The sequence below is a fragment of the Salvelinus fontinalis genome, chromosome 35 (genome assembly GCF_029448725.1).
Source record: "Salvelinus fontinalis isolate EN_2023a chromosome 35, ASM2944872v1, whole genome shotgun sequence".
Classification (NCBI taxonomy): Eukaryota; Metazoa; Chordata; class Actinopteri; order Salmoniformes; family Salmonidae; genus Salvelinus; species Salvelinus fontinalis.
Genome location: NC_074699.1, coordinates 33,915,949 through 33,943,038, shown reverse-complemented (window position 1 = coordinate 33,943,038; position 27,090 = coordinate 33,915,949). Strand labels below are relative to the sequence as shown.

Here is a 27,090-nt window from a genome sequence, read left to right as displayed (position 1 = left end):
TGGTCATGGTAATATAATACAACAAGGAGGACAACATTGGATGTAACGTTCAGTAGTTTTTAATGCAGATGCTGGTGAAACACAAAACCTGCTGGGTGGAACATACAGTATACAGTACAGTCCTACGGTACAGTAGAGTGCAGGTCAGGATTAGGGTCGCAAAACTTTCCCCAATTTCCCAGAAATCCTGGTTGGAGGACTTCCAGATTCCCTGCGTATTCCCTACTGATTCCAGGAATCTTCCAACTGGGATTTCAGGAAAACTTGAACATTTTTGAAAAATGACCAGAATTCATAACCCTAATCCTGACCTAAAAAAACATGTTATTTTCCTGTGTTGCTTGACAACTGAACTAATAGTATATTTCAATAGCAGCCATTTTCCATAGCAGCTGTGCTTTCCAATCAGGAGCTGAGGACAACAAACAGCATTCAACACGTACCCGAAAACACACATATCTGTCCCAAAACGCATGATGGATTACATTTTCAAAACAGGCCACCAATAGACAACGTGTGTACTCTGACATTAAGACAGCAATACACTGTAGGTAGGTATGATCTTCAGGCTCCACTTACAGTACAATAACACACATCAAAACAATACCTTCATAGTATTACACCAACAAATGGCAAACAATGATTATTAAAAAAGCAAGCATATAGGACTTGGTTGTGGATGAGGTGGAATGCAATGCACTTGTAAAGGTTTGTCAGTTAAGGTTATTATCCACTCAGGATAAGAAAAGGACGTTAAGTAGTGTGTTTTCATTTCAAAAGGAAACTTAACCACAAGGCTTCTAAAAAGATTGATCTAAAACATCATTAGTATAATGGCTTATCATCATACATGTAGAGGACTCAGCAGGCATGCAGATGGTTGACTGTACATCACTGTGAAGACACCTTCTAGGGCTGTATCTCAATACTCTGAAGAGGCTTCCTCTCTACCTAATAGGGCTGTATCTCAATACTCTGAAGAGGCTTCCTCTCCACCTAATAGGGCTGTATCTCAATATTCTGAAGAGGCTTCCTCCACCAACTAGGGATGCATCTCAATACTATTGATGCTTGCTCTCATTATTTCCCTTCACCGATGATTTTTTTTAAAGCTACGGAGACGCACCCTGGCCTAGACAGATGACCATGCCCTCTTGTGCCATATCAAAGACAGTGGTTTTCTCAACTCTATGCTGGTAATACGTTTCTTTACAGTGTAAAATGACACACTAGTCACAACTGATGCCAGAATGGCAGTCCTATGCTGCTGCTGTGCTTAAAAATGTTGGAATCCATAGCTGTCCCAAATGGCATCCTACTCCCTATATAGTGCACTAATTTGGACCAGAGCCTTATGGGACACATACCATGTTGTACCCCACTGAATAAAACCCCAAATCCTTCAGAAGCTCTTCTAATCGAGCAGATGTTCCTTTGTCCATTCCTCATTAGATGAAGCTGTTCATATTGCCATTTGCCCATACATACTGCAAATAACTTTGCTTAAGAATAATGCAGTGTTCTTAGTTTGACATCTACATAGAGAAAAGTAACTGAGGCAGGAATCCTTGCTTGGAGGTTAGGCTTCTATAAAGCCGGCAGAGGTTAAGGTTAGGAATAGGATAGAGTTTTAGGGGGGGGTTATTGTAACTAGAACACATCTGCCGGCTGTATATACACCCTCTAAAGGTTACTGGTTAAAGCTGGAATCCTCAACTGTAAAACAACCATGTCCATAACGCTTTCCAGTTACTGCAAACAACAAACACTGTTATTTCCCTCTCTGACATCATCGCACGCACCATAGAATATGTATTGCATGTCATAACCATGCTGCATGACGCTCCTCAGCTCAGCAACAACAATAACAATGCTGGTGGAGCGGCCAGTGGCACCGTTTCCCCCTACTGCGGATTCCATCTTTAGGTATTGGTTAAAGGGCTGTGGAGACAGGTTAAACCAGAACATTTCAAGTACAGTACTACCATATACAACGGACAACAAAAAATGAGGTATGACTCGTCCCAATGGAATCCCATTCCATTCTGGGGTTCCTGTAAGGTCCATGCAACATGCATGTTACTGTAGGATGCAGCCAGTGGAACAGAATGGACTGTATTCAACAGCAACAGTACAAAAGGGAAGGAGGACATATCCTCTGTGTGTTTAGGACACTGAATACAAAATATAGATTTCAAATCTATTCTCATTCTTTTGTGGTGGGAAAAAGGGGGGGAAATGCATCACTAAATAGGAAAGGTACAGGAAATATTTGTTTTGGAAGTAGTTTGGCAAAATTGGCCTCCCTAGATCTAGTCTTAAAAGGTGCGGCCCAGAGTGCTTAAAGGTGCGGTCTGTAAGTTGGATTTCCGGTTGGAGGACTAAGAAGCAGGGTGTTTGCTAGTGTACCCGCATGAAGAAAAAAAAACGAACGAAGAAGAACAGGAACTACATTATGTCCAATAATGTAAGGTGTGTTTTTTGGGAGTGGGTTCATGATGATTGTTTTTGTACTCTTTCTTGTTACAATAGGGGGAAAAATAACTTACAAATTGCAACTTTAACATCAGGGCTAAGGTCAATTCCATTTCAAATCGCTTCCACTCAAGAAAATTGCACATGAACCTCTATGAGAAATTCCTATTCAATCTTTTTCCAGGGTTGAATGAATGAAATTAGAACCTTTTTGTAAGACTACACTAGTGGCCACCATACCTGGTCCTAGAGAGCAACAGTACCAGGGGTGCAGGCTTTTTGCTCCAGCACTAACACACCATTATTACACAAATGAACCAAGACCTCAATGACCTGAAATCAGCTGTGTTAGTGCTGGGACAAACAAGCTGCACACTTCCTTCCCTCATATCATCCAATATCATCTCCCTTTAAGCTCAGACAGTTTGCTCCAAGCCAAGGCCAGGTGACCACTCATCTAAAGAGGCTGTACAGAAGTTGAGTTGCTAATTGTTTATCTACATTTTTGGCTTGAGTGTTGCCTGTATGGTTGATATAACAATATTTATTTACTCATGAAACAACACAATCGTTATTTTTAGTCTAGAAAGATACGGCCTGAGGAGGTGTGCCCCATGCTCTCAAATAAGGATTTTTAAAATCCATTTACATCAATCTGTCCCTTTCAGTTAAAAAGCCCCCTGAGGTGAAAAGTTCCATATAGCCTCTTTAAAACTAAGCCATTCACATAGCTAATCATTCTGTGTTTTTTGGTCCCGCTGAATGCTGGTCCCAGATCTGAGTATCACCTGGTGCCAGGAGTTGGTTATGCAGCACAAACAGATCTGGGACCAGGGCTAAGGGAAGGTAAAGTATGAGTGTATCAGTGGTCCTTGAGGGACTTGATGGCCTTGGCCAGGTTGCTGTAGAACTCCACCATGCTGGATGGGAAGAAGGAGTCGACCACGGAGCGAGGCAGGAAGCCCCCCAGGTCCGTCTGGAAGAAACTGAACAGCTGGGTTTTGTTTGGCTCCCTGGGGAGAGGGGGGGGGGGGGGGGGGGGGCAGAGAGAGAGACAGAGAGAGGTTGAATTTACACTATACTGTATGAACAATATTAGACAGTGCTTCTTCAGCTACATAGCTATCAAGACAGGTGGTCATGTCAGATAATGTTATTGAGAGAGACAGAGAGAGAGGAGAAACAGAGAGACAGAGAGAGAGAGAGAGGAGAGAGAGACAGAGAGAGACAGAGAGAGAGAGACAGAGACACAGAGAGAGAGAGAGGAGAGACAGAGAGACAGAGAGAGAGAGAGAGGAGAGAGAGAGGAGAGAGAGAGGAGAGAGAGAGGAGAGAGAGACAGAGAGAGACAGAGAGAGACAGAGAGAGACAGAGAGAGACAGAGAGAGACAGAGAGAGACAGAGAGACAGAGAGACAGAGAGACAGAGAGACAGAGAGACAGAGACAGAGAGAGAGACAGAGAGAGAGGAGAGAGAGAGAGACAGAGAGAGAGACAGAGAGAGAGAGACAGAGACAGAGAGAGAGAGACAGAGACAGAGGAGAGAGAGAGAGAGAGGAGAGAGACAGAGGAGAGAGAGAGGAGAGAGAGACAGAGAGAGACAGAGAGAGACAGAGAGAGAGACAGAGAGAGAGAGAGACAGAGAGACAGAGAGAGAGAGACAGAGACAGAGGAGAGAGAGAGAGAGAGGAGAGAGACAGAGAGAGAGGAGAGAGACAGAGAGAGAGGAGAGAGGAGAGAGAGAGAGACAGAGGAGAGAGAGAGAGACAGAGGAGAGAGAGAGACAGAGAGAGAGGAGAGAGAGAGACAGAGAGAGAGAGAGAGAGAGAGAGAGAGAGAGAGAGAGACAGAGAGAGAGAGAGAGAGAGAGAGAGAGAGAGAGACAGAGAGAGAGAGAGAGAGAGAGAGAGAGAGAGGAGAGAGAGAGAGGAGACAGAGAGAGAGAGAGAGAGAGAGAGAGAGAGAGAGAGAGAGAGAGAGGAGAGAGAGAGAGACAGAGAGAGAGAGAGAGAGAGAGAGAGAGAGAGAATGCTCAAACCAAACCTGTTGCTGCACATTATAGATACCTCAATTAGTCTACCTGAGTGCGCTGAAGTTTAGCTCTCTACTGCCCTCCTGTGACGGACCATTGTCTCTACAAAAACTTCCCTGGTTCTGACAGAACAACACACTGTTCAGAATGTTGCAGATGGGTTTGTAAACTAAAGCATGTGTACTGTATGTAAAGTCGCTGTCTGACCAAAACCGTAACTACATTTTTGGTCATTTATATTTTTGAATGAAATGTACTCTGAACATTGTACGGCTCTACGACCAATACAATGTATTCAGAATAACTTTAGAAGTTTGATAACTGTGTTCATTAACGGGAAAATATGGACCTTTTTTCAATTTCCTGAAAAGTTTGTTTTGGAGATGAGGTTATCAGACAACGACAATACTATGAAACAGAAGAGTGTCTCAGCGCGTGACTCACCCAGAGATGGGGACACAGATGCAGCCACATGGGTGGTTGAAGCCCCTCACATACCCTGACTGGGGAGGGCAGCTGGGGTGGCTCACGTGGGTGGCTAATGGACAGAACACAGGGAGAGAACATATGAGGATACAAATATGTATAGATATAATTCAGTCTATTTTCATTCAATCAATCACATAATGTTACTTAGTATACTGATAGTGAAGGCAAAATGCAAAACTCATCTTGGGCACACCGTAGCAAAACGTTTTGCAACGGAATACATTACCAAGCCTTTCTTATTGGACAAGAGCATATAGGCTAGGCCTAATACATCACAGTTTGAGCGTTTTCTTACATTTACATTTAAGTCATTTAGCAGACGCTCTTATCCAGAGCGACTTACAAATTGTTTTCTTCCTTTTCATGCCTACTGAACACAACCCACATTCTGACATGGATGATTAGGCCTAGGCCTCAGTCTGGGGCAGTGGATAAGACAGTTGTCTGTTCCAGAGATTCCCTCCCAGCCAGCCTCTCTGAGGGTTAGGGCTGATGATTAGGCTATATCATCCACACACTAGCACTGCATTAGTGACAAGTGACGATAGTTCCTCTTGTACTCTACGGATTTCAGCCTACTGCCGATGGCGTGGTATGTCTGTGCATCCCAGTGCTTGATTTGTATATCATTGATTATGTTTTTTGTTGTTGTTAGAATACCTATTTATTCCTTTATATTTCTTAATGTGTGTGCTGTTATGTCCTCTGTAAATGCCTCAACGTTCAATAAAAATAGTCTAACATTTAAAAATAACAATAATAATAAACAGGTCTGCGCGGTCTTCCAAGGAGAGTCCTAGGACAGATATCAAAGAACAAAAAGAGCTACACTCCAATAGAAATGTGAATTGTTTTTTTAGTTAAACAATACATTGATAGAGAAATGTTCCAAAATGTTATTTTATCATAAAGCTCTAGAACTACCGTTCGCTCTAGAACTACCGTTCGCTCTAGATCTACCGTTCGCTCTAGATCTACCGTTCTACTGCTACCGTTCGCTCTAGAACTACCGTTCGCTCTAGATCTACTGCTACCGTTCGCTCTAGATCTACCGTTCGCTCTAGAATTACCGTTCGCTCTAGATCTACCGTTCGCTCTAGATCTACCGTTCGCTCTAGATCTACCGTTCGCTCTAGATCTACCGTTCGCTCTAGATCTACCGTTCGCTCTAGAACTACTGTTCTACTGCTACCGTTCGCTCTAGATCTACCGTTTGCTCTAGAACTACTGTTCTACTGCCACCGTTTGCTCTAGATCTACCGTTCTACTGCTACCGTTCGCTCTAGAACTACCGTTCACTTTAGATCTAACGTTCGCTCTAGATCTACCGTTCTACTGCTACCGTTCGCTCGAGATCTACTGCTACCGTTTGCTCTAGATCTACCGTTCGCTCTAGATCTACCGTTCACTCTAGAACTACTGTTCTACTGCTACCGGTCGCTCTAGAACTACCGTTCGCTCTAGATCTACCGTTCGCTCTAGAACTACTGTTCTAATGCTACCGTTCGCTCTAGAACTACTGTTCTACTGCTACCGTTCGCTCTAGAACTACTGTTCTACTGCTACTGTTCGCTCTAGATCTACCGTTCGCTCTAGAACTACTGTTCTACTGCTACCGGTCGCTCTAGAACTACCGTTCGCTCTAGATCTACCGTTCGCTCTAGAACTACTGTTCTAATGCTACCGTTCGCTCTAGAACTACTGTTCCACTGCTACCGTTCGCTCTAGAACTACCGTTCTACTGCTACCGTTCGCTCTAGAACTACCGTTCGCTCTAGATCTATCGTTCGCTCGAGATCTACCGTTCGCTCTAGAACTACTGTTCTACTGCTACCGTTCGCTCTAGAACTACCGTTCGCTCTAGATCTATCGTTCGCTCGAGATCTACCGTTCGCTCTAGAACTACTGTTCTACTGCTACCGTTCGCTCTAGATCTACCGTTTGCTCTAGATCTACCGTTTGCTCTAGAACAACTGTTCTACTGCTACCGTTCGCTCTAGATCTATCGTTCGCTCGAGATCTACCGTTCGCTCTAGAACTACTGTTCTACTGCTACCGTTTGCTCTAGATCTACCGTTCGCTCTAGAACTACTGTTTCTTGTTGTTGTTAGAACTCCTATTTATCATGAAGCGAAGAGAGAGAAAAGACAGAAGGAAGAGAGATATGAGGCGTTACGCACCATTGGATGTAATGGTGCCGTCTTCGTATTGCTTCACTAGAATAACGTCGACAAAGTCTCTGGGAGCTATGATGCCCATGGCTGCTGACGGAGTGACTGTTCTGCAGACAGTGACGTTCTGTGTGAGGGGGGAGAGACTAGGCAGGTAAACACTGGGCCTCGCTCAGCAGGACACGGCGTTGTGGAATGTCCATATAGAAATATACAAAGTAGAATGAAACAAACCCCTTTGATAAGCAGAATAAGGCATCATGTCAGTTCTATCCATGACATTTCTATCTGCAACGTTCCGCAAGATAAACACTGGGCCTCGTTCAACAGGACACAACAAAAGTACACATCTGATCTGCAGAATAAGGTATGGCATCAGTTCTATCCATAGCATTTATCTATGTTTTCCTACTGAACATGTCCCTGAACTTGTGTTCGTCCCAAATAAATATTAACATGACTAATGGAATAGAGAACAAAGGGTAGGAGTGCTGCATTGGTGCTGTGGGTGTGGCGATCGCTGGCAGGTGCCCTTTAGGAAACATGTATCAAAACCATGAACACATTGGATGACACACTTTGGTTGCTTGGATACCTTATTTAACCGTCACGTAACCAGGAAGTCCCATAGAGGTCAGGTAAAACTCACTTCCATAAAACCCTAAGGCTTATCAACAAAGTTGGGGGAGTAGACTGAACTATACAGCAAGAATGGATGACAGAGTATTTATTCAGCTGTGATTTGTTTGTGGGTGTGTGAGTGAGTGAGGAATGATAAAGAATCAATGGAGAATCAAATGATCAGTGACAACTCTCTAAAGCAAACTCAGAACATAGATGATGATGATGGGGACAAAACAACTGAATTGTGACTGACTGTGACTACAGTACGGTCCATTGGTTTGAAACTTAGCCTACCTCAGTGACTTGCTCTACCAGCTCAAACTTCTTGACATTGTTGTCCCATTTCACCCGCAGTCCATTTGGCACTGGCTTCAGACACTCCCATACCTTCTCTGGACTTCCCTTCACCACCGACTCCCCCTTATATCTGTCAGACACAACACATGTAGAGAGACAGAACACCACTAACCCTAACTCTTATACAGTGCATTCGGAAAGTATTCAGACCTAAAATTGATGAAATAAAAAAAATGGTCTCACCAATCTACACACAATACCCCATAATGACAAAGCAAAAACAGGTTTAGAATTTTTTGCAAGTGTATAAAATAAATGAAAATACCTTATTTACATAAGTATTCAGACCCTTAGGCAGAGCAACATAGAACAAAAAGCAGCAAGACAAAATTCATAAAAGCAACAAAGTGTTTCCACACCTCACAAGTTACAGACAACAGACATGGAAAGCGGCAACACACAGCTAGGGACCATGTTCACAAATCTGATTTTCCTTTAGCCATGTCTTTTGTGAAAGTGTGATATGTGGTGCAGTTATGTGTGTCTGATGGCAGTGTATTCCAGACATGGGAAGCTCTCACAGAAAAAGCGGATTTACTAAAGGTGCTTTTCCTTAGGGGAACTACACAGTCACCTCTCATGGCAGACCTTGTGGATCTGCTGCCATATGTTTGGGTTTTCTGTTTAACAAAAATACTGAGTGGAGGGGGAGCCAAGCCATTTAGAATCTTGAATACAAGACATGCATCAGTGTATTGCACAAGATTTTCCCAACTCAGGAGCTCATGCTTTCTGAGGATGTGACAGTGATGATGGCTATTGGGCTTCCTATCAAGCACTTTGAGAGCCTGTTTGTGGACAGACTGAAGAGGTCTTACTGTTGTACAGCGAGCTTGGGCCCAACTAGTCAAGCAGTATGTTAAGTGGGGGAGTATCATAGATTTGAAGTACAGTTTTGCTACCTCTGTAGTCAAACAATTTCGTATAAATCGGAAATTAGCTAGGTTGAATTTGGTTATTTGAATTACCTTTTTCACATACTTTTTAAAAGAGAGGTTGGAATCAAGTATGATGCCAAGGTACTTAAAATCAGATACCACCTGGAGCTTCTCCCCTGACACATAGACATCTGGCTCAGTAGCATCTGTTGCCCTCTTTGCGAAGAACATGCAAACAGTTTTTTTCACATTGAGATGCAAACACGAGTCACTGAGCCACTTTGTAACCTGGACCATTACAGTAGTGAGTTCTTGTGCAGCTTGTTGTTTGCTCTTTGCATGCACATATATCACTGTATCATCTGCATACATTTGAACTTCAGACCCAGTACAGACAGAAGGCAGATCATTAATGTACAGGTTGAACAGGAGGGGCCCCAGTATTGACCCTTGGGGCACACCCACATCATAGCTAAGAGTGGGCGACAGCTCATTGCTCACTCTGACACACTGAGTTATGCCTTCAAGGTATGATTTCATCCATCTCAAGGCATCGGGGGAAAAGTTGAACTTGGACAATTTTGTGATGAGAATCTCATGGTTAACAGCATCAAAAGCCTTCCTTAGGTCCAGAAACACAGCCCCAACAACGCCCCCTTTGTCCATCTTGGACTTCACATTTTCCAGAAGAAAGCAGTTGGCCGTTTCTGTGGAGTGTTTCGCTCTGAAGCCAAACTGCATGGAATGGAATGTGAAGGGGCTGTTGTTGAGGTGGGCAATCAGTTGTTCTGCTACACACTTTTCAACAACCTTTGACACCACAGGTAGTATACTAATGGGCCTGTAGTTACTCACGTCAGCAGGGTCGCCTGATTTAAAGATGACCGTTATTATGGCCGACTTCCATACCCTTGGAAACACCCCGAGACCAATAGATGTGTTGGTGACCTTAGTAATGGGGCCAATGAGTGACTCTTTGTAGTTTTTAAGAAAGGTAGAGTCCATCCCAAACACATCTTTGGCTTTAGAGTTCTTTAGTGAGCTAATCACCTTGTCCACCTTTGACTCAGAAACCTCCCTTATGATGAAGACAGGTTGAGCATCATTTACTAGCACTGAGCCCAAGAAACCAGTGGAGGGGTTCTGTGTCAGTACCCTGACAGAGTCAATAAAGTAGGAATTGAAGGCTATTGCTATTTCGACTGCATCCTGTGTTAGATTGTTATTCACCATGATTTCTAGACTTTTTGTAGTGTTACTATGGTCTTTCCCTGTTAACTTTTTTAGATTCTCCCAGATCAGTTTAGAATTTCCCTTTGCTTCACCAATTTTGTTAATAAAAAAGTTTGCCTTGGCCTGTCTGATTTCTTTCATCACCTTATTTCTCAACATGGTAAACCTACGTCTGTCATGCTCTAATTTGGATCTTAGGGCTATTTTTAGATAATAATCTTGTTCTTTCATCAATTTCCAGATTTCTCCATTTAGCCAAGGAAGAGTGCTCTTTTGGTCAGGTTTGGATTTGATTTTCTTTAGGAAACCATTTAATGTAGTCTAGATTGTGGATAGAAAAACTTGACTATCAGCTTCCACGTCTGCATAGGACAAGAGATCATTCCAGTTAATTCCCTTAATTGCGTTTTCAAAATAGCTTAATTCACTCTTAGGTATTCTTAGTTGATCTGGCTTTCTAACAGTAGAGAGGTTAAACCTGCTCTTAGACAGCTTTCTGGCTATAAGTGTCAGATTATGATCAGATAGCCCAGTAACCATATTGAATGATTTAGTCACTCTCTCTGGTTTATTACTGAACACCAAATCAATCTGTGTTTTAGAGCAACAAGTCACCCTGGTTGGCCCTTTAACTAGCTGTGTAAGGTCAAAGGTATTAGTGATCCGTTTGAGGGTTTTCCTACAACACTTGACTTCATAATTAATGTTAAAATCTCCCATTAAGATGACCTCTTTCCCAAAATCACATTCCCTAAGCATGTTATTAAACTGATCAAAAAACACACTTTTGGTGGAAGGTGGCCTATACATTCCAATGAGGGTAAAAGACATTTGGGGAGACAGTGTAATGTTCAGGCCAATACATTCTAGTTCATTATCACATGACCACTCAATTTGTTTACATCGGATATGTTATTTAATGTAAATCATCACACCCCCTCCTCTTCCTTCAGTCCTGTCTCTCCTGAAAACATTGTAGCCAGGCACAATCAAAGCAGCAGATGGAGAGTTTTTATGGAGCCATGTCTCTGAGAGGCAGAGAAAGTCAAGGTTGGAGTCTGTGAGTAGATGTTGAATTTGATCACTTTTTGGAATGACACTACGAATGTTCAAGTGCCCCCCTAGTAGTCCCTTGGGCTTAGCTCGTGGGTCCCAGATGACTCGAGAGTGATTGACACATTGAAAAAAAGTTACATTTTCTGTGTTTTCTGACAGCTGGGTTTAGGCCGTTTTGCTTCGTTTTGATTAGGGGCAGCTCGGTAGCGCAATTAACAATCCCTCCCGCCTGCACTGGATGCGGTGAACTAATTAAAACAGCTTGCGTACCAGAAGCAGAGTCAGGGATCGCATATAGCGACTTTGGTATGTTTGAAGAGTCAAAATCTATCCTGGAGCCGGGTGAGCCGAGAGAAACCATAGGACCATAGCACTCACCCACTTCCACAGTGGCGACGATCAGTGGACGAGGCCATCCACCGCTTTCCACTCCGGTGCGTATCGCTGGCTCGGTGAGGTTGGGCCCAGGATTGAGTTGCACATCCCCGGAGAGCAGGAGGGTAGTGAACAGGTAGTTTAAAAGTTTCCGATAAATGTTGGACTTGTGTTTGTTGCGCCTAAGCCGTTCAGTAGAATAAGGAGCGAGGTAGACTTGGCCATTATTCAGAACATTATGGTATGCTGTGTACTGTCCGCTGTGAACCAATGTGTTTGGTGTTAATATTCTCCGGTAGTAGACTGATTGTGTCATCCCAGCAAGGACGCACTGAGATTATCAGTAGAGCAGCTACATAACTGACAATCATGGCAGAGTACTGGAGATAAAACACATAATTGCGCTTTAACTCTTTGCATGAGTTACTTAGCTGGGGTCGGCGTACACCTGATGGTTTAGATAAAATTACAGCATTCGAATGAGAAGCGGCACCTGCCGCACCACCCTGTCTTCCGTCCGCCATTTTGTTTATGGTTTTACGAACAGATAATTAATTCCTTGTTATGAAAATTAGAGTCCACCTGTGGTAAATTCAATTGATTGGACATGACTTGGAAAGGCAGACACCTGTATATATAATTTGACAGTTCATGTTTGAGCAAAAACCAAGCCATGATGTCGAAGGAATTGTCCGTAGAGCTCCTAGACAGGATTGTGTCGAGGCACAGATCCGGGGAAGGTTAACAAAACATTTCTGTAGCATTGAAGGTCCCCAAGAACACAGTGACCTCCCTCATTCTTAAATGGATGAAGTTTGGAACCACCAAGACTCTTCCTAGAGCTGGCCGCTCGGCCAAACTGAGCAATCGAGGGAGAAGGGCCTTGGTCAGGGAGGTGACCAAGAACCCGATGGTCACTGACAGAGCTCCAGAGTTCATCTATGAAGATGGGATAACCTTCCAGAAGGACAACCATCTCTGCAGCACCACCAATCAGGCCTTCATGGTAGAGTGGCCAGAATTAAGCCAGTCCTCAGAAAAAGGCACATGACAGCCCGCTTGGAGTTTGCCAAAAGGTACCTAAAGGACTCTCAGACCATGAGAAACAAGATTCTCTGGTCTGATGAAACCAAGACTGAACTCTTTGACCTAAATGCCAAGCGTTACATCTGGAGGAAACCAGGCAGAGCTCATCACCTGGCCAATACCATCCCTACGGTGAAGCATGGTGGTGGCAGCATCATGCAGTGGTGATGTTTTTCAGGAGCAGGGACTGGGAGACTAGTCAGGATTGAGAGAAAGATTAACGGAATAAAGTACATAGAGATCCCCGCACGGCCGTCCAGCATCACCACTCTGGACGGTTCTGACTTAGAATATGTGGACGACTACAAATACCTAGGTGTCTGGTTAGACTGTAAACCTTCTTTCCAGACTCACATTAAGCATCTCCAATCCAAAATTAAATCTAGAATCGGCTTCCTATTTCACAACAAAGCATCCTTCACTCACGCTGCCAAACATACCCTCGTAAAACTGACCATCCTACCGAACCTCGACGATATAATTTACAAAATAGCCTCCAACACTCTACTCAACAAATTGGATGTAGTCTATCACAGTGCCATCCGTTTTGTCACCAAAGCCCCATATACTACCCAACACTGCGACCTGTACGCTCTCGTTGGCTGGCCCTCGCTTCATACTCGTCGCCAAACCTACTGGCTCCAGGTCATCTACAAGTCTCTGCTAGGTAAAGCCCTGCCTTATCTCAGCTCACTGGTCACCATAGCAGCACCCACCCGTAGCACGCGCTCCAGCAGGTATATCTCACTGGTTACCCCCAAGGCCAATTCTTCCTTTGGCCGCCTTTCCTTCCAATTCTCTGCTGCCAATGACTGGAACGAACTGCAAATATCACTGAAGCTGGAGACTCATATCTCCCTCACTAGCTTTAAGCACCAGCTGTCAGAGCAGCTCACAGATCACTGCACCTGTACATAGCCCATCTGTAAATAGCCCATCCAACTACCTTAACCCCATACAGTATTTATTTATCTTGCTCCTTTGCACCCCAGTATCTCTACTTGCACATTCATCTTCTGCACATCTACCATTCCAGTGTTTAATTGCTATATTGTAATTACTTCGCCACCATGGCCTATTTATTTGATTGCCTCCCTTATCCTACCTCATTTGCACATGCTGTATATAGACTTTTACTACTGTATTATTGATTGTATGTTTGTTTTACTCCATGTGTAACTCTGGGTTGTTGTATGTGTCAAACGGCTTTGCTTTATCTTGGCCAATTGCAAATGAGAACTTGTTCTCAACTAGCCTACCTGGTTAAATAAAAGTGAAATATATATATATATATATATATATAAAAAAAATCCTTGATGAAAACCTGCTCCAGAGCGCTCAGGACCTCAGACTGGGGCAAAGGTTCACCTTCCAACAGGACAACGACCCTAAACACACAGCCAAGACAATGTAAGAGTGCATTCGAGACAAGTCTCTGAATGACCTTGAGTAGCTAAGCCAGAGCCCAGACTTGAACCCGATCGAAACATCTCTGGAGACCTGAAAATAGCTGTGCAGCAACGCTACCCATCCAACCTGACAGCGCTTCAGAGGATCTGTAGAGAAGAATGGGAGAAACTCCCCAAATACAGGTGTGCCAAGCTTGTAGCGTCATACCCAAAAAGACTCAAGGCTGTAATCGCTGCCAAAGGTGCTTCAACAAAGTACTGAGTAAAGGGTCTGAATATTTATCTAAATGTGATAACATTTTAAAAATAGTTTAAATACATTTGCAAGAATTTAAAATCCTTTTTTTTGCTTTGTCATTATGGGGGATTGTGTGTAGATTGATGAGGAAAAAAATACATTAAATCCATTTTTGAATAAGGCTAACGTAACAAAGTAGAACAAGTGAAGGGGTCTGAATACTTTCTGAATGCACTGTACCAGTCAGACACAACATATGTAGAGATAGACAGAACACTAACCATAATACACATCGAACATAACATGTAGAGATAGACAGAACACTAACTCTAATACACGTCAAACATAACCGATTAAGCCCAGTCCTAAACTAAAAAGTGTTGTCAATGGAGATTCTCCATTAAGAATGCTTTTTAGTCCAGGACTAGGCTTAATCTGGGTCTGGGAAGCCAGCCTGTTATTGGTGCTTTCTTAATTAACAGTCTAACGTGGCTTCATCTCCATGTTCTCTCCTTCTCAGTTCAGTCAAGGTTACCGCTGTTAAGCAGTAACGTTAAAGACTCTCCGGAGATAAGATTGGGAAAATTACATTTAGCTAGTCTAACTTGCTTCTATACAACATTTAGAAATGAATGATTTGGCCTAGATAAGGAGAACAGCTTATACTTACACATTCCCAGGGAACTCAGTCGATGGCCGCCAGGACACGATGACGTCATTCTAAAAATGGACAGACACGTCCATTTGTCAAAAACAAAACATTGGTTGCTGTTGTCAACACACTGACTGCACTTACCTAGCTATGTTATTTACAATGACACAGCAAAATGGAGCCGTTAACATGGTGCACAGAATGGAACGTCGCCTGTAATTATAAAATATTAATATTGCTACCTATAACATTACGCACCGATTTCTTGCAGACTTTCCACCCAGACTCGTCCTTGGTGTAGCTCAAAAGACAGTCCCCAACTGCATTCGCTGTGTTCTGGTAATCCATGTTGGTTGAGTCCGCCTGGCAGATGTGATGATGGAGGACTTGCAACCGGTTCAATAGCTAGCCAGCTGTCAGGCTAACTGACTAGTTAGATAGCTAACATTAGCCGTGATTCCAAATGGATGGATTTAGACTGACACACAAGATAACTAGCTGAAAATATCGTAGAGTATGAAGCGTAAAATATGAACTATGAATATGAGACAGTTACGTTTAGTAACAGTTAGCCACACACACCAATATTAGACAATTTACAGTAGCTAGCTAACATTAGTTAGCTAATGCATATATTGAATGAAAGACTTGCATTATCGTTAGCCGCGAGGTTCCTGAAGTCAGTAAGACTCAGACTTGCTTAAAATAAAATATTGATTGTCATAAACATCTAACACGAATTTGTAGTAAAAAGTAAGCTTATTTAGCCAGCAGGCTAGCTAGCCGTTTTCCCATCAACTGATGAAAAAAATTGATGTGAAAAAAGTACGCTTTCTGATTCGTTGGAAGCTTGGAACAGTGTTGAAGGGAAGGCTGGGAATTGTAGTTTGAAAATGATAGTTACGTGTCCACCAGACCATGCCCAGATAGAAGGGTGAAAACAATTGGCACTTTCAATGTTCTTACTGCAACGACAATCAGTTATCGAAACACATACGTTAATATGTCACTTTTTTTTCTCCACCCACAGAGCAGACTCAGGCCACTTTTAGTCTAGAAGTTATCGACATGGCATTCCTTTTGTAAATGTACTTTATACATATCCCATGGTGTTATAAACTCAGCAAAAAAAGAAACGTCCTCTCACTGTCAACTGTGTTTATTTTCAGAAAACTTAACATGTGTAAATATTTGTATAAATATAACAAGATTCAACAACTGAGACATAAACTGAACAAGTTCCACAGACATGTGACTAACAGAAATGGAATAATGTGTCCCTGAACAAAGGGGGGGTCAAAATCAAAAGTAACAGTCAGTATCTGTTGTGGCCACCAGCTGCATTAAGTACTGAAGTGCATCTCCTCCTCATGGACTGCACCAGATTTGCCAGTTCTTGCTGTGAGATGTTACACCACTCTTCCACCAAGGCACCTGCAAGTTCCCGGACATTTATGGGGGGAATGGCCCTAGTCCTCACCCTCCGATCTAACAGGTCCCAGACGTGCTCAATGGGATTGAGATCCGGGCTCTTCGCACTGGCCATGGCAGAACACTGACATTCCTGTCTTGCAGGAAATCACGCACAGAACGAGCAGTATGGCTGGTGTCATTGTCATGCTGGAGGGTCATGTCAGGATGAACCTGCAGGAAGGGTACCACATGAGGGAGGAGGAAGTCTTCCCTGTAACGCACAGCGTTGAGATTGCTTGCAATGACAACAAGCTCAGTCCGATGATGCTGTGACACACCGCCCCAGACCATAATGGACCCTCCACCTCCAAATCGATCCCGCTCCAGAGTACAGGTCTCGGTGTAACGCTCATTCCTTCGGCGATAAACGCCAATCTGAACATCACCCCTGGTGAGACAAAACCGCGACTCGTCAGTGAAGAGCACTTTTTGCCAGTCTGGTCCAGCGACTGTGGGTTTGTGCCCATAGGCGACATTGTTGCCAGTGATGTCTGGTGAGGACCTGCCTTACAACAGGCCTACAAGCCCTCAGTCCAGCTTCTCTCAGCCTATTGCGGACAGTCTGAGCACTGATGGAGAGATTGTGCGTTCCTAGTGTAACTCGAGCAGTTGTTGTTGCCATCCTGTACCTGTCCTGCAGGTCTGATGTTCGGAGGTACCGATCCTGTGCAGGTGTTGTCCTGTCTCCCTGTAGCGCTGTCTTAGGTGTCTCACAGTACGGACATTGCAATTTATTGCCCTGGCCACATCTTCAGTCCTTGTGCCTCTTTGCAGCATGCCTAAGGCACGTTCACGAAGATGAGCAGAGACCCTTGGCATCCTTCTTTTGGTGTTTTTCACAGTCAGTAGAAAGGCCTCTTTAGTGTCCTACGTTTTCATAACTGTGACCTTAATTGCTTACCGTCTGTAAGCTGTTAGTGTCTTAAGACCGTTCAACAGTTGCTAATTAATTAATTGTTTATGGTTCATTGAACAAGCATGGTAAACAGTGTTTAAACCCTTTACAATGAAGATCTGTGAAGTTTTGGGGATTTTTATGAATTATCTTTGAAAGACAGGGTCCTGAAAAAGGGATGTTTATTTTTTTGCAGAGTATATTATATATGTTACACCTCATACTTTACTACGGTATCATCATTTTACTGAATTGAAGGCCATGTTTGCTTGGTACAATGTAATGTACACACACACAATAGCCAATATAACACCTGTTTGTGATAACCCTAAAACAAACATCAATGGCCATACACATAACCTTGAGTAGAACAAAACAATCTGATGCTTAGGTACACTACTTTGGACCATTGACCATGAGATTTATTAGATTGAGAGCAAGCACAGTATCCATGATAATGTGAGCATATAATATGTTATGCATATTATGTACATAGAGCTGTTTGTTAACACACACAAAGTATAGCATTGGCCATGAATGGGCTTTTCACATTTTCTGTGGTTTACAATGTAACCCATTACAAAACAATTAACTCGACAGGTCATTATTGTAAAATATAATTTGCTTTCAATAACCAGTGGTGGAAAAAGTACCTAATTGTTGTACTCGAGTAAAAGTACAGATACCTTAAAAGAAAATGACTCAAGTAAAAGTGAAAGTCACCCAGTAAAATTCTACTTGAGTAAAAGTCTAAAAGTATTTGGTTTTAAATATACTTAAGTATCAAAAGTAAATGTGAATCGCAAAAATATACTTAATAAGTATAAAAAGTAAAAGTGTAAATCATTTCAAATTCCTTATATTAATTTAGGAAAGGGAAAGGGGGATACCTAGTCAGTTGTACAACTGAATGCATTCGACTGAAATGTGTCTTCCACATTTAACCCAACCCTTCTGAATCAGAGGTGCGGATGGCTGCCTTAATCGACATCCACGTCTTCGGCGCCCAGGGAATAGTGGGTTAACTGGCTTGTTCAGGGGCAGAAGCAACCCAGACGGCACAATTTTTTTGTTTTTAAAATTTACTGATAGCCAGGGGCACAATTCAACAGTCAGACATAATTTACAAATGAAGTGTTTGTCAAATTTGTGTTTAGTGAGTCTGCCAGATCAGAGGCAGTAGGGATGACCAGGGATGTTCTCTTGATGTGTGTGAATTAGACAGTTTTCCTGTCCTGCTAAGCATTCAAAATGTAACTAGTACTTTTGGGTGTCAGGGAAAATGTAAGGAGTAAAAATCACATTATTTTCTTTAGGAATATAGTAGACTAAAAGTAAAGTACATATACCCCAAAAAACTGCTTAGGTAGTACTTTAAAGTATTTTTTACTTAAGTACTTTACACTACTGTCAATAACTTACATGGATTAATAAAGGTTAAATAAACCTAGATATATTCACAATACAAATACACCAACTACACGTTGGAGCAGACCAGGTCTTTGGACCCAGACACATTGAGATCTATACTGGCTTTGGACTTCTTCTTAGCCAGCTTGCCTTGCCTTGCCTCAGACTTGAGATACTTCTCCTTGTTGTGAATGACCTGGATGTACTGGTCTGTGCTGCTGTTCTGCTGGTCGCTACTGGAGGCCAGAGAGGCCGAGTCCGACTCAGTCAGGGAAGGCTCCAGCTTGGACCTGGGTGTCTTGGGCTTGACCTGTGGCTCCAGGCGTCTTCCAGGGCCCTGGGGGGGTGAGTGTACAAGTCTGCTCGGGGAGTGGGGGTGTCTGGCTGGGGACTTTGTGTGCCTGATTGGTGGTGGAAGCTCTGCTCCTCTGATGCTGGCCTGGGAGAGGGAGTGCAAGCGCGTCTCCATATCCTCCCAGTCCCCTTTTTGGGCTTCACCGCCGTAGCGCCCCCTAGCAGTGTGGCTGTCTTTTGACGCCATAGACAGCTTGGTCTCCAGGCGCTCTCCGATGTAGAAGCGAGCCGGCTGGTGGAGGTCGGAGAGTGAGCGGGGCCGGTGAGTCTGCCCGAACGACCCCCTCCTAGACTCCCTCTTCCCCCCTGCCTCTTCCTCCTGCTCTTCATCACTCAGGTGTGACTGCGCCGGATTCGACCTATGTGGGTGCCCATGCAGATGCGGAGCCCTTGGAGTATACCGCTTGATATTCCGCGGGATCAGCTCTACGATTTCACCCACCGGGTCCTCCGCTCGGAAGTGGCGAGGGACGCGTGTGGCTGATCGAAGCAACTTTTTCCTAGCTTCGTGCTCGTTGACGATGACGTAGCGCGTGGTGTAGGGGCGACGGCCCACATAGCTCTGGGCGGTCACTATCCCAGCTGCCTCTGCGGAGTGCATGGGCCTGATGGTCTTCCTGTAGAGTGGGTCGGAGTGGATGTTCTCTGAGGAGTAGCGTGTCGGGGGGTTGTACGCCACATGGTGGTAGGACTTGGACCTGCAGGTACCGCTAGGGCCTCCCAGGTAGGAAGGGTGTCTGTGGTGACAGAGGGAAATACGGATGATAAATGTTACTACTGTATGTGGTCGTAATGAGAGACCACTTCAACTTGAATTATTACAGTAACAAATACTACTGATACTGTGTATCGTTGATTCCTTTGGTAGTGACAGTACTCCAGGCCATAGTTTGCCCAAACAGGCTTTAGAAGAACTTAATCCTGCTGTAGACACACCTGTAGAGGACTGTATAAAAGCCTGTGACTGACCAGACAGAATAACACATCATATGTGTGTGTGTGTGTGTGTGTGACACACCTGTTAGGGATGTTCTCCGGCCTTTGCTTGTGAATTATGGACACTGTTGGACTTCTAGACGCCCCAGCAGCAAATGTCGCCCTAGCGGTCTCGGCCCTCGATGCCGACTGGGTGATGGTGCGGATGCCGTTGCCGCGACGATCGGGCGACTGGAAGTTTGTGACACTGCCGTTGGGTCGTGGCGACGGCGTGCGAATGGACGACTCGCGGCTGTTGATGTCACCATCCTGCTGGTCAGGCTTCCTGTCCCCCCCGGGGACCTCTGGGGCCTGTAGCCTCGCTATGGGTGGGGGTCAGAGGTCAGGGGTTACAGGTCAGGGATTATAGCTTGGGTGTTCAAAAGTTCAACATTTTAATTTGTAAAGGTTAACAGTCAAGTGAGGTGAAGGGTTAAAGGTCAGATGTAAGAGGTTATGGGATATGTAGATATAGACTACATAGAACCAACCATCCAGAAAGTAGAATGATGAGGTTTACCTGAAGCCAGCTGTAATACCTTCTTCTTGTCTTCTGTTCTCTCCTGACAAATACATTTCTTTTCAGCATACATTCATGAGACCAAGTGGGCATCCTAAATGGCACCATATTGCCTACATAGTCCACTACTTTTAACCAGAGCCAAAAGTAGTACACTGTCTAGGGAATATTTGGGATGCACTCTAAGTTCATATGTACGTTTGTTTAATGTATAATAGTGACTGACTTCGAGAACTATAACTATAGTGTCTGTAACTCACAGTCTGAAGCTGCATCCTCAGCTGGTTGTTGGTGAATTTAAGGGATCTGGCAATGGCCTGAAGGTAGTAGATCAGCATGCTGAAGGACACAGAGAGAGTTACCCCAATAGGACTGATACAATGACTGATCAGCATGCTGAAGGACACAGAGAGAGTTACCCCAATAGGACTGATACAATGACTGATCAACATGCTGAAGGACACAGAGAGATTTACCCCAAGATGACTGACACAATGACTTGACCAATCCGAAGGCATTAAGCAAGTCAGGCTACATAGTGTGTGTGTGTGTGTGTGTGTCTGTGTGTGTGTGTGTGTGTGTGTGTGTGTGTGTGTGTGTGTGTGTGTGTGTGTGTGTGTGTGTGTGTGTGTGTGTGTGTGTGTGTGTGTGTGTGTGTGTGTGTGTGTGTGAGTCTATGTGTGTGTGTATGTGTGTGAGTCTGTGTGCGAGTGTGTGTGAGTCTGTCTGAGTGTGTGTGTGTGTGTGTGTGTATGTGTGGGAGTCTATGTGTGTGTGTGTGTGTGTGTATGTGTGGGAGTCTATGTGTGAGTGTGTGTGAGTCTGTGTGTGTGAGTGCACTCACAACAGCAGTAGCAGAGCGGGCAGCGCTACGACAGGGCTGGTGACGTAACTCATCACTTTACTGAACCACAACGGGAAGTCATTGGCTATCGTCTCTGAGATGATGTCATAAATCTTCTCCTGACCGCTGCAAGGGAACGAACACACACACACACACACACACACACACACACACACACACACACACACACACACACACACACACACACACACACACACACACACACACACACACACACACACACACACACACACACACACACACACACACACACACAGAAGAATTAAAGCTATACAGGCTTTTCTTCTTGGCCATATAGTGCTTTCAGCAGATTATGATGTGTGATGATAATAAAATAATCATGGATTGATGTTTTATAGCGATTTTCAAGGTTCTCAATAGGAGTTAGCTCATCCACAAACACACACACACTTTGGCTACAAACATACACACAGACGGACGGACAGACAGACAGACAGACACACACACAGTATACTGCAACCCTATCGAAAGTGTGGCGTACATTTCCTTAAATTACAAGGGCTAACTTTAAAATGGGCACCAAATTTAAAGAGCTTCACGGGAATAATCGCTTACCTAAATGGCCCGCAGTGTTGGGAAGGTCTGTATCTCACTATGGCAAAGATGGTGGGCAGCATACACAGAAAAAGCATGAACAACAGCATAGCCAGGTAGAAATTATTTGATCTGGAAACAAATGAGAGAAATAAAATAGTACTTTTATTTCTATATTGTTTATTTATGTCACGTTCCTGACCTATTTCTGTTAGTTTATGTGTGTTAGTTGGTCAGGACGTGAGGTTGGGTGGGCATTCTATGTTTTCTGTTTCTGTGTTGGTTTTTGGGTTGCCTGGTATGGCTCTTAATTAGAGGCAGGTGTTTGGCGTTCCTCTAATTAAGAGTCATATTTAGGTAGGCGTTGTCACAGTGTTCGTTGTGGGTGATTGTCTTCCGTGTCTGTGTCTGTACACCACTCGGGACTGTTTACGGTTTGTTCGGTTTGTGTAGTCTAATTGTCCTATTCGTGCGTTCTTCTTGTTTTATGTAAGTTCGTCGTATAGGTCTGTCTACACCGTTTGTTGTTTTTGTTAGTTTAGTCAAGTTCGTGTTTTGTTAAATAAATTATGTCTTTTCACTACGCTGCGCCTTGGTTCCCTCAATACTCCTCCTCGTCAGATGAAGAGGAGGAGGACTGCCATTACAGAATCACCCACCAAGAATCCAGAACCAAGCAGCGTAATTTGGAGCAACGGGGAAGTATACAGGACTTGTGGAGTTGGGAGCAAATATTTAACGGAGAAGGACCATGGGCTAAAGTGAATCACCGTCCATGGGAACAGCTGGCGGAGTTATGAGGGAACGCGTCTTGCACGGAAGCCCAAAAAGCCCGTGAGTAACACCCAAACATTTCTTGGGGGGGGGGGCTAAGAGGTAGTGGGCCAAGGGCAGGTAGGAGACCTGCGCCCACTTCCCAGGCTTACCATGGAGAGCGGGAGTACGGGCAGGCGCCGTGTTACGCAGTAGAGCGCACGGTGTCTCCTGTACGAGTGCATAGCCCAGTGCGGGTTATTCCACCTCCCTGCACTGGTAGGGCTAGATTGGGTATTGAGCCAGGTGTCATGAGGCCGGCTCAACGCGTCTGGTCTCCAGTGCGTCTCCTCGGGCCGGCATACATGGCACCTGCCTTACGCATGGTTTCCCCGGTTCGCCTACATAGGCCGGTGCGGGTTATTCCACCTCCCCGCACTGGTCGGGCGACCGGGAGCATTCAACCAGGTAAGGTTGGGCAGGCTCAATGCTCAAGAGTGCCAGTACGCCTCCACGGTCCGGTATTTCCGGCGCCACCTCCCCGCCCCAGCCTAGTACCTACAGTGCCTACACTACGCACTAGGCTACCAGTGCGTCTCCTGAGCCCTGTTCCTCCTCCACGCACTCTCCCTGTAGTGCGTGTATCCAGTTCGGTGCCTCCAGTTCCGGCACCACGCACTAAGCCTCCTGTGCGTCTCCAGAGCCCTGTACACACTGTTTCTTCTCCCCCTACTAATCCTGATGTGCTTGTCCTCAGCCCGGTGCCACCAGTGCCGGTACCACGCACCAGGTATAGAGTGGGCTTTGAGAGTCCAGTGTGCCCTGTCCCTGCTCCCCGCACTAGTATGAAGGTGCGTGTCCTTAGCCCGGTGCCTCCAGTTCCGGCACCACGCACCAGGTCTACAGTGCGCCTTATCCGGCCAGAGCCATCCGTCTCCCCAGCGCCATCTGAGCCATCCGTCTCCCCAGCGCCATCTGAGCCATCCGTCTCCCCAGCGCCATCTGAGCCATCCGTCTCCCCAGCGCCATCTGAGCCATCCGTCTCCCCAGCGCCATCTGAGCCATCCGTCTCCCCAGCGCCATCTGAGCCATCCGTCTGCAATGAGCCTGCAAAGCCGCCCGTCTGCCATGAGCCTGCAAAGCCGCCCGTCTGCCATGAGCCTACAGAGCCGTCCGCCAGACAGGAGCCGCTAGAGCCGTCCGCCAGACAGGAGCCGCTAGAGCCGTCCGCCAGACAGGATCTGCCAGAGCCGCCAATCAGACAGGATCTGCCAGAGCCGCCAACCAGACAGGTTCTGACAGAGCCGCCAACCAGACAGGATCTGCCAGAGCCGTCAGAGAGCCATGAGCGTCCAGAGCCGCCAGCCTGCCATGAGCGTCGAGAGCCGTCAGCCTGCCATGAGCGTCGAGAGCCGTCAGCCAGCCATGAGCGTCGAGAGCCGTCAGCCAGCCATGAGCGTCGAGAGCCGTCAGCCAGCCATGAGCGTCGAGAGCCGTCAGCCAGCCATGAGCGTCGAGAGCCGTCAGCCTGCCATGAGCGTCGAGAGCCGTCAGCCTGCCATGAGCGTCGAGAGCCGTCAGCCAGCCATGAGCGTCGAGAGCCGTCAGCCAGCCATGAGCGTCGAGAGCCGTCAGCCAGCCATGAGCGTCGAGAGCCGTCAGCCAGCCATGAGCGTCGAGAGCCGTCAGCCAGCCATGAGCGTCGAGAGCCGTCAGCCAGCCATGAGCGTCGAGAGCCGTCAGCCTGCCATGAGCGTCGAGAGCCGTCAGCCTGCCATGAGCGTCCAGATTCGTCAGTCAGCCATGAGCTGCCCTTCAGCCAGAAACGGCTATATACCCAGAACTGCCCCTCAGTCCAGAGCTGTCTCTCTGTCCGGAGCTGCCTTTCAGTCCGGAGTTGCCCCTCTATCATGATCTCCCTCTCTATCTTGATCTACCTCTATATTCTGATCTATCCTTCTGTCTGGTGCTATCCCTCTGTCTTGATTTATCCCTCTGTCCCGGTGCTGTCCCTGTCATGGATGTTACTAAGAGGATTTTGTGGGGGTAAGATATGGGTGGACATTTTTAGGGGTAGATGGAGGCTAGGATTGATTATGGTGGGGTGGGGACCTCGCCCGGAGCCTGAGCCACCACCGTGGTCAGATGCCCACCCAGACCCTCCCCTAGACTTTGTGCTGGTGCGCCCGGTGTTCGCACCTTATGGGGGGGGGTTATGTCACGTTCCTGACCTATTTCTGTTAGTTTATGTGTGTTAGTTGGTCAGGACGTGAGGTTGGGTGGGCATTCTATGTTTTCTGTTTCTGTGTTGGTTTTTGGGTTGCCTGGTATGGCTCTTAATTAGAGGCAGGTGTTTGGCGTTCCTCTAAGAGTCATATTTAGGTAGGCGTTGTCACAGTGTTCGTTGTGGGTGATTGTCTTCCGTGTCTGTGTCTGTACACCACGCGGGACTGTTTACGGTTTGTTCGGTTTGTGTAGTCTAATTGTCCTATTCGTGCGTTCTTCTTGTTTTATGTAAGTTCGTCGTATAGGTCTGTCTACACCGTTTGTTGTTTTTGTTAGTTTAGTCAAGTTCGTGTTTTGTTAAATAAATTATGTCTTTTCACTACGCTGCGCCTTGGTTCCCTCAATACTCCTCCTCGTCAGATGAAGAGGAGGAGGACTGCCGTTACAATTTATCTGTGTTATTTCAAGTTATTCTCCCTTTGTAATCCTGATCAAATATGTTTACAAAGACAGATAATCAAAAACCATAATCCATGTTTGGTTAGAGACAATAGGAATGGTGAAATATATTTTTAATATACAATCATACTATTGTTTGATTATACATTTTGAAATGTACATTTTAGTAATTTAGCAGACGCTCTTATCCAGAGCGACTTACAGTGCATTCACCTTAAGGTAGCTAGGTGGGACAACCGCATATCACAGTCATCTAAATGATTTTTTTTCTCAATAACATAGCTATCAGTGGAATCAGAGCTAGAAGGGGCGGGGGGGGGGGGGGGGGGGGGGGGGGTCAAATATATTGTTTGAAGAGGACGGGTTTCAGATGTTTTTGGAAGATGGGCAGGGACTGTCTTAGCTTCAGGTAGAAGTTTCTACCATTGGGGTGAGAGGACAGAGAAGAGCTTGGACTGGGCTGAGCGGGAGCTGTCCTCCCGTAGAGGTGGAAGGGCCAAGAGACCTGAGGTGGCAGAACGTAGTGCTCATGTTGGGGTGTAGGGTTTGAGCATAGCCTGAAGGTATGGAGGGGTAGCTCCTCTTGCTGCTCTGTTGGTAAGCCCCAATGGTCTTGTAGTGGATGTGAGCTTCAACTGGAAGCCAGTGGAGTGTGCAGAGGAGCGTGGTGACATGAGAGAACTTGGTAAGGTTGAAAACCTGCTGCGTTCTGATTAAGTTGCAGGGGTTTGATGGCACAGGCAGGGAGCCCAGTCAACAGAGAGTTGCAGTAGTCCAGACGGGAGAGAACAAGTGCCTGGATTAGGACCTGCGCCGCTTCTTGTGTGAGGTATCGTCTTACTCTACTTACTCTAGTGCATGAACCTGCAGGGAGCGGCAGAGAACGACAGGGTGTTGTCCAGGTTCACGCCAAGGTTTTTTGCACTCTGGGAGGGCGACATTGTGGAGTTGTCAACTGTGATGGAGAGGTCTTGTGCACTCTGGGAGGGCGACACTGTGGAGTTGTCAACTGTGATGGAGAGTTTTTTTTCACTCTGGGAGGGCGACATTGTAGAGTTGTCAACTGTGACGGAGAGGTTTTTTTCACTCTGGAAGGGCGACACTGTGGACTTGTCAACTGTAATGGAGAGGTCTTGTGCACTCTGGGAGGGCGACACTGTGGAGTTGTCAACTGTGATGGAGAGGTTTTTTGCACTCTGGGAGGGCGACACTGTGGAGTTGTCAACTGTGATGAAGAGGTTTTTTTCACTCTGGGAGGGCGACACTGTGGAGTTGTAAACTGTAATGGAGAGGTCTTGTGCACTCTGGGAGGGCGACACTGTGGAGTTGTCAACTGTGATGGAGAGTTTTTTTGCACTCTGGGAGGGCGACACTGTGGAGTTGTCAACTGTGATGGAGAGGTTTTTTGCACTCTGGGAGGGCGACACTGTGGAGTTGTCAACTGTGATGGAGAGGTTTTTTGCACTCTGGGAGGGCGACACTGTGGACTTGTCAACTGTGATGGAGAGGTTTTTTTCACTCTGGGAGGGCG

General features: G+C 45.5%; 2 protein-coding genes across 2 annotated transcripts in view; both read right to left on the bottom strand.

Annotated features, from left to right (window-relative positions):
* Positions 1 to 43: 43 nt before the first annotated feature.
* Positions 44 to 15,924, bottom strand: LOC129834777 (stAR-related lipid transfer protein 5-like). The gene is made up of 6 exons (XM_055900048.1): positions 15,333 to 15,924; positions 15,093 to 15,142; positions 8,085 to 8,217; positions 7,176 to 7,293; positions 4,951 to 5,044; positions 44 to 3,488 (listed from the first exon to the last, which is right to left on the bottom strand). The coding sequence occupies exons 1-6, from the start codon at positions 15,420 to 15,422 to the stop codon at positions 3,338 to 3,340; spliced, it is 636 nt and encodes a 211-aa protein (XP_055756023.1). The 5' UTR covers positions 15,423 to 15,924; the 3' UTR covers positions 44 to 3,337.
* Positions 15,925 to 16,217: 293 nt separating this feature from the next.
* Positions 16,218 to 27,090, bottom strand: part of LOC129834779 (transmembrane channel-like protein 3) — a 63,660-nt gene continuing 52,787 nt past the window's right edge. Inside the window, exons 17-22 of the mRNA XM_055900050.1 lie at positions 22,143 to 22,253; positions 21,546 to 21,671; positions 20,962 to 21,040; positions 20,702 to 20,744; positions 20,225 to 20,504; positions 16,218 to 19,943 (exon numbers count right to left, since the gene is read on the bottom strand). Of these exons, the coding sequence (XP_055756025.1) occupies positions 18,920 to 19,943; positions 20,225 to 20,504; positions 20,702 to 20,744; positions 20,962 to 21,040; positions 21,546 to 21,671; positions 22,143 to 22,253 (1,663 nt within the window). The 3' untranslated portion in view covers positions 16,218 to 18,919. The remainder of the gene's footprint in view (positions 19,944 to 20,224; positions 20,505 to 20,701; positions 20,745 to 20,961; positions 21,041 to 21,545; positions 21,672 to 22,142; positions 22,254 to 27,090) is intronic.

What these genes read in the sequence shown, in the direction of transcription:
- LOC129834777 (XM_055900048.1), bottom strand. Translation starts at nt 15,422, where the DNA reads ATGGATTACCAGAACACAGCGAATGCAGTTGGGGACTGTCTTTTGAGC. An exon ending in GGAAAGTCTGCAAGAAATCG is followed by an intron (nt 15,143 to 15,332) that starts GTGCGTAATGTT and finishes GTCCATTTTTAG; the next exon opens with AATGACGTCATCGTGTCCTG. An exon ending in ATCTGTGTCCCCATCTCTGG is followed by an intron (nt 3,489 to 4,950) that starts GTGAGTCACGCG and finishes CCCTCTCCCCAG; the next exon opens with GGAGCCAAACAAAACCCAGC.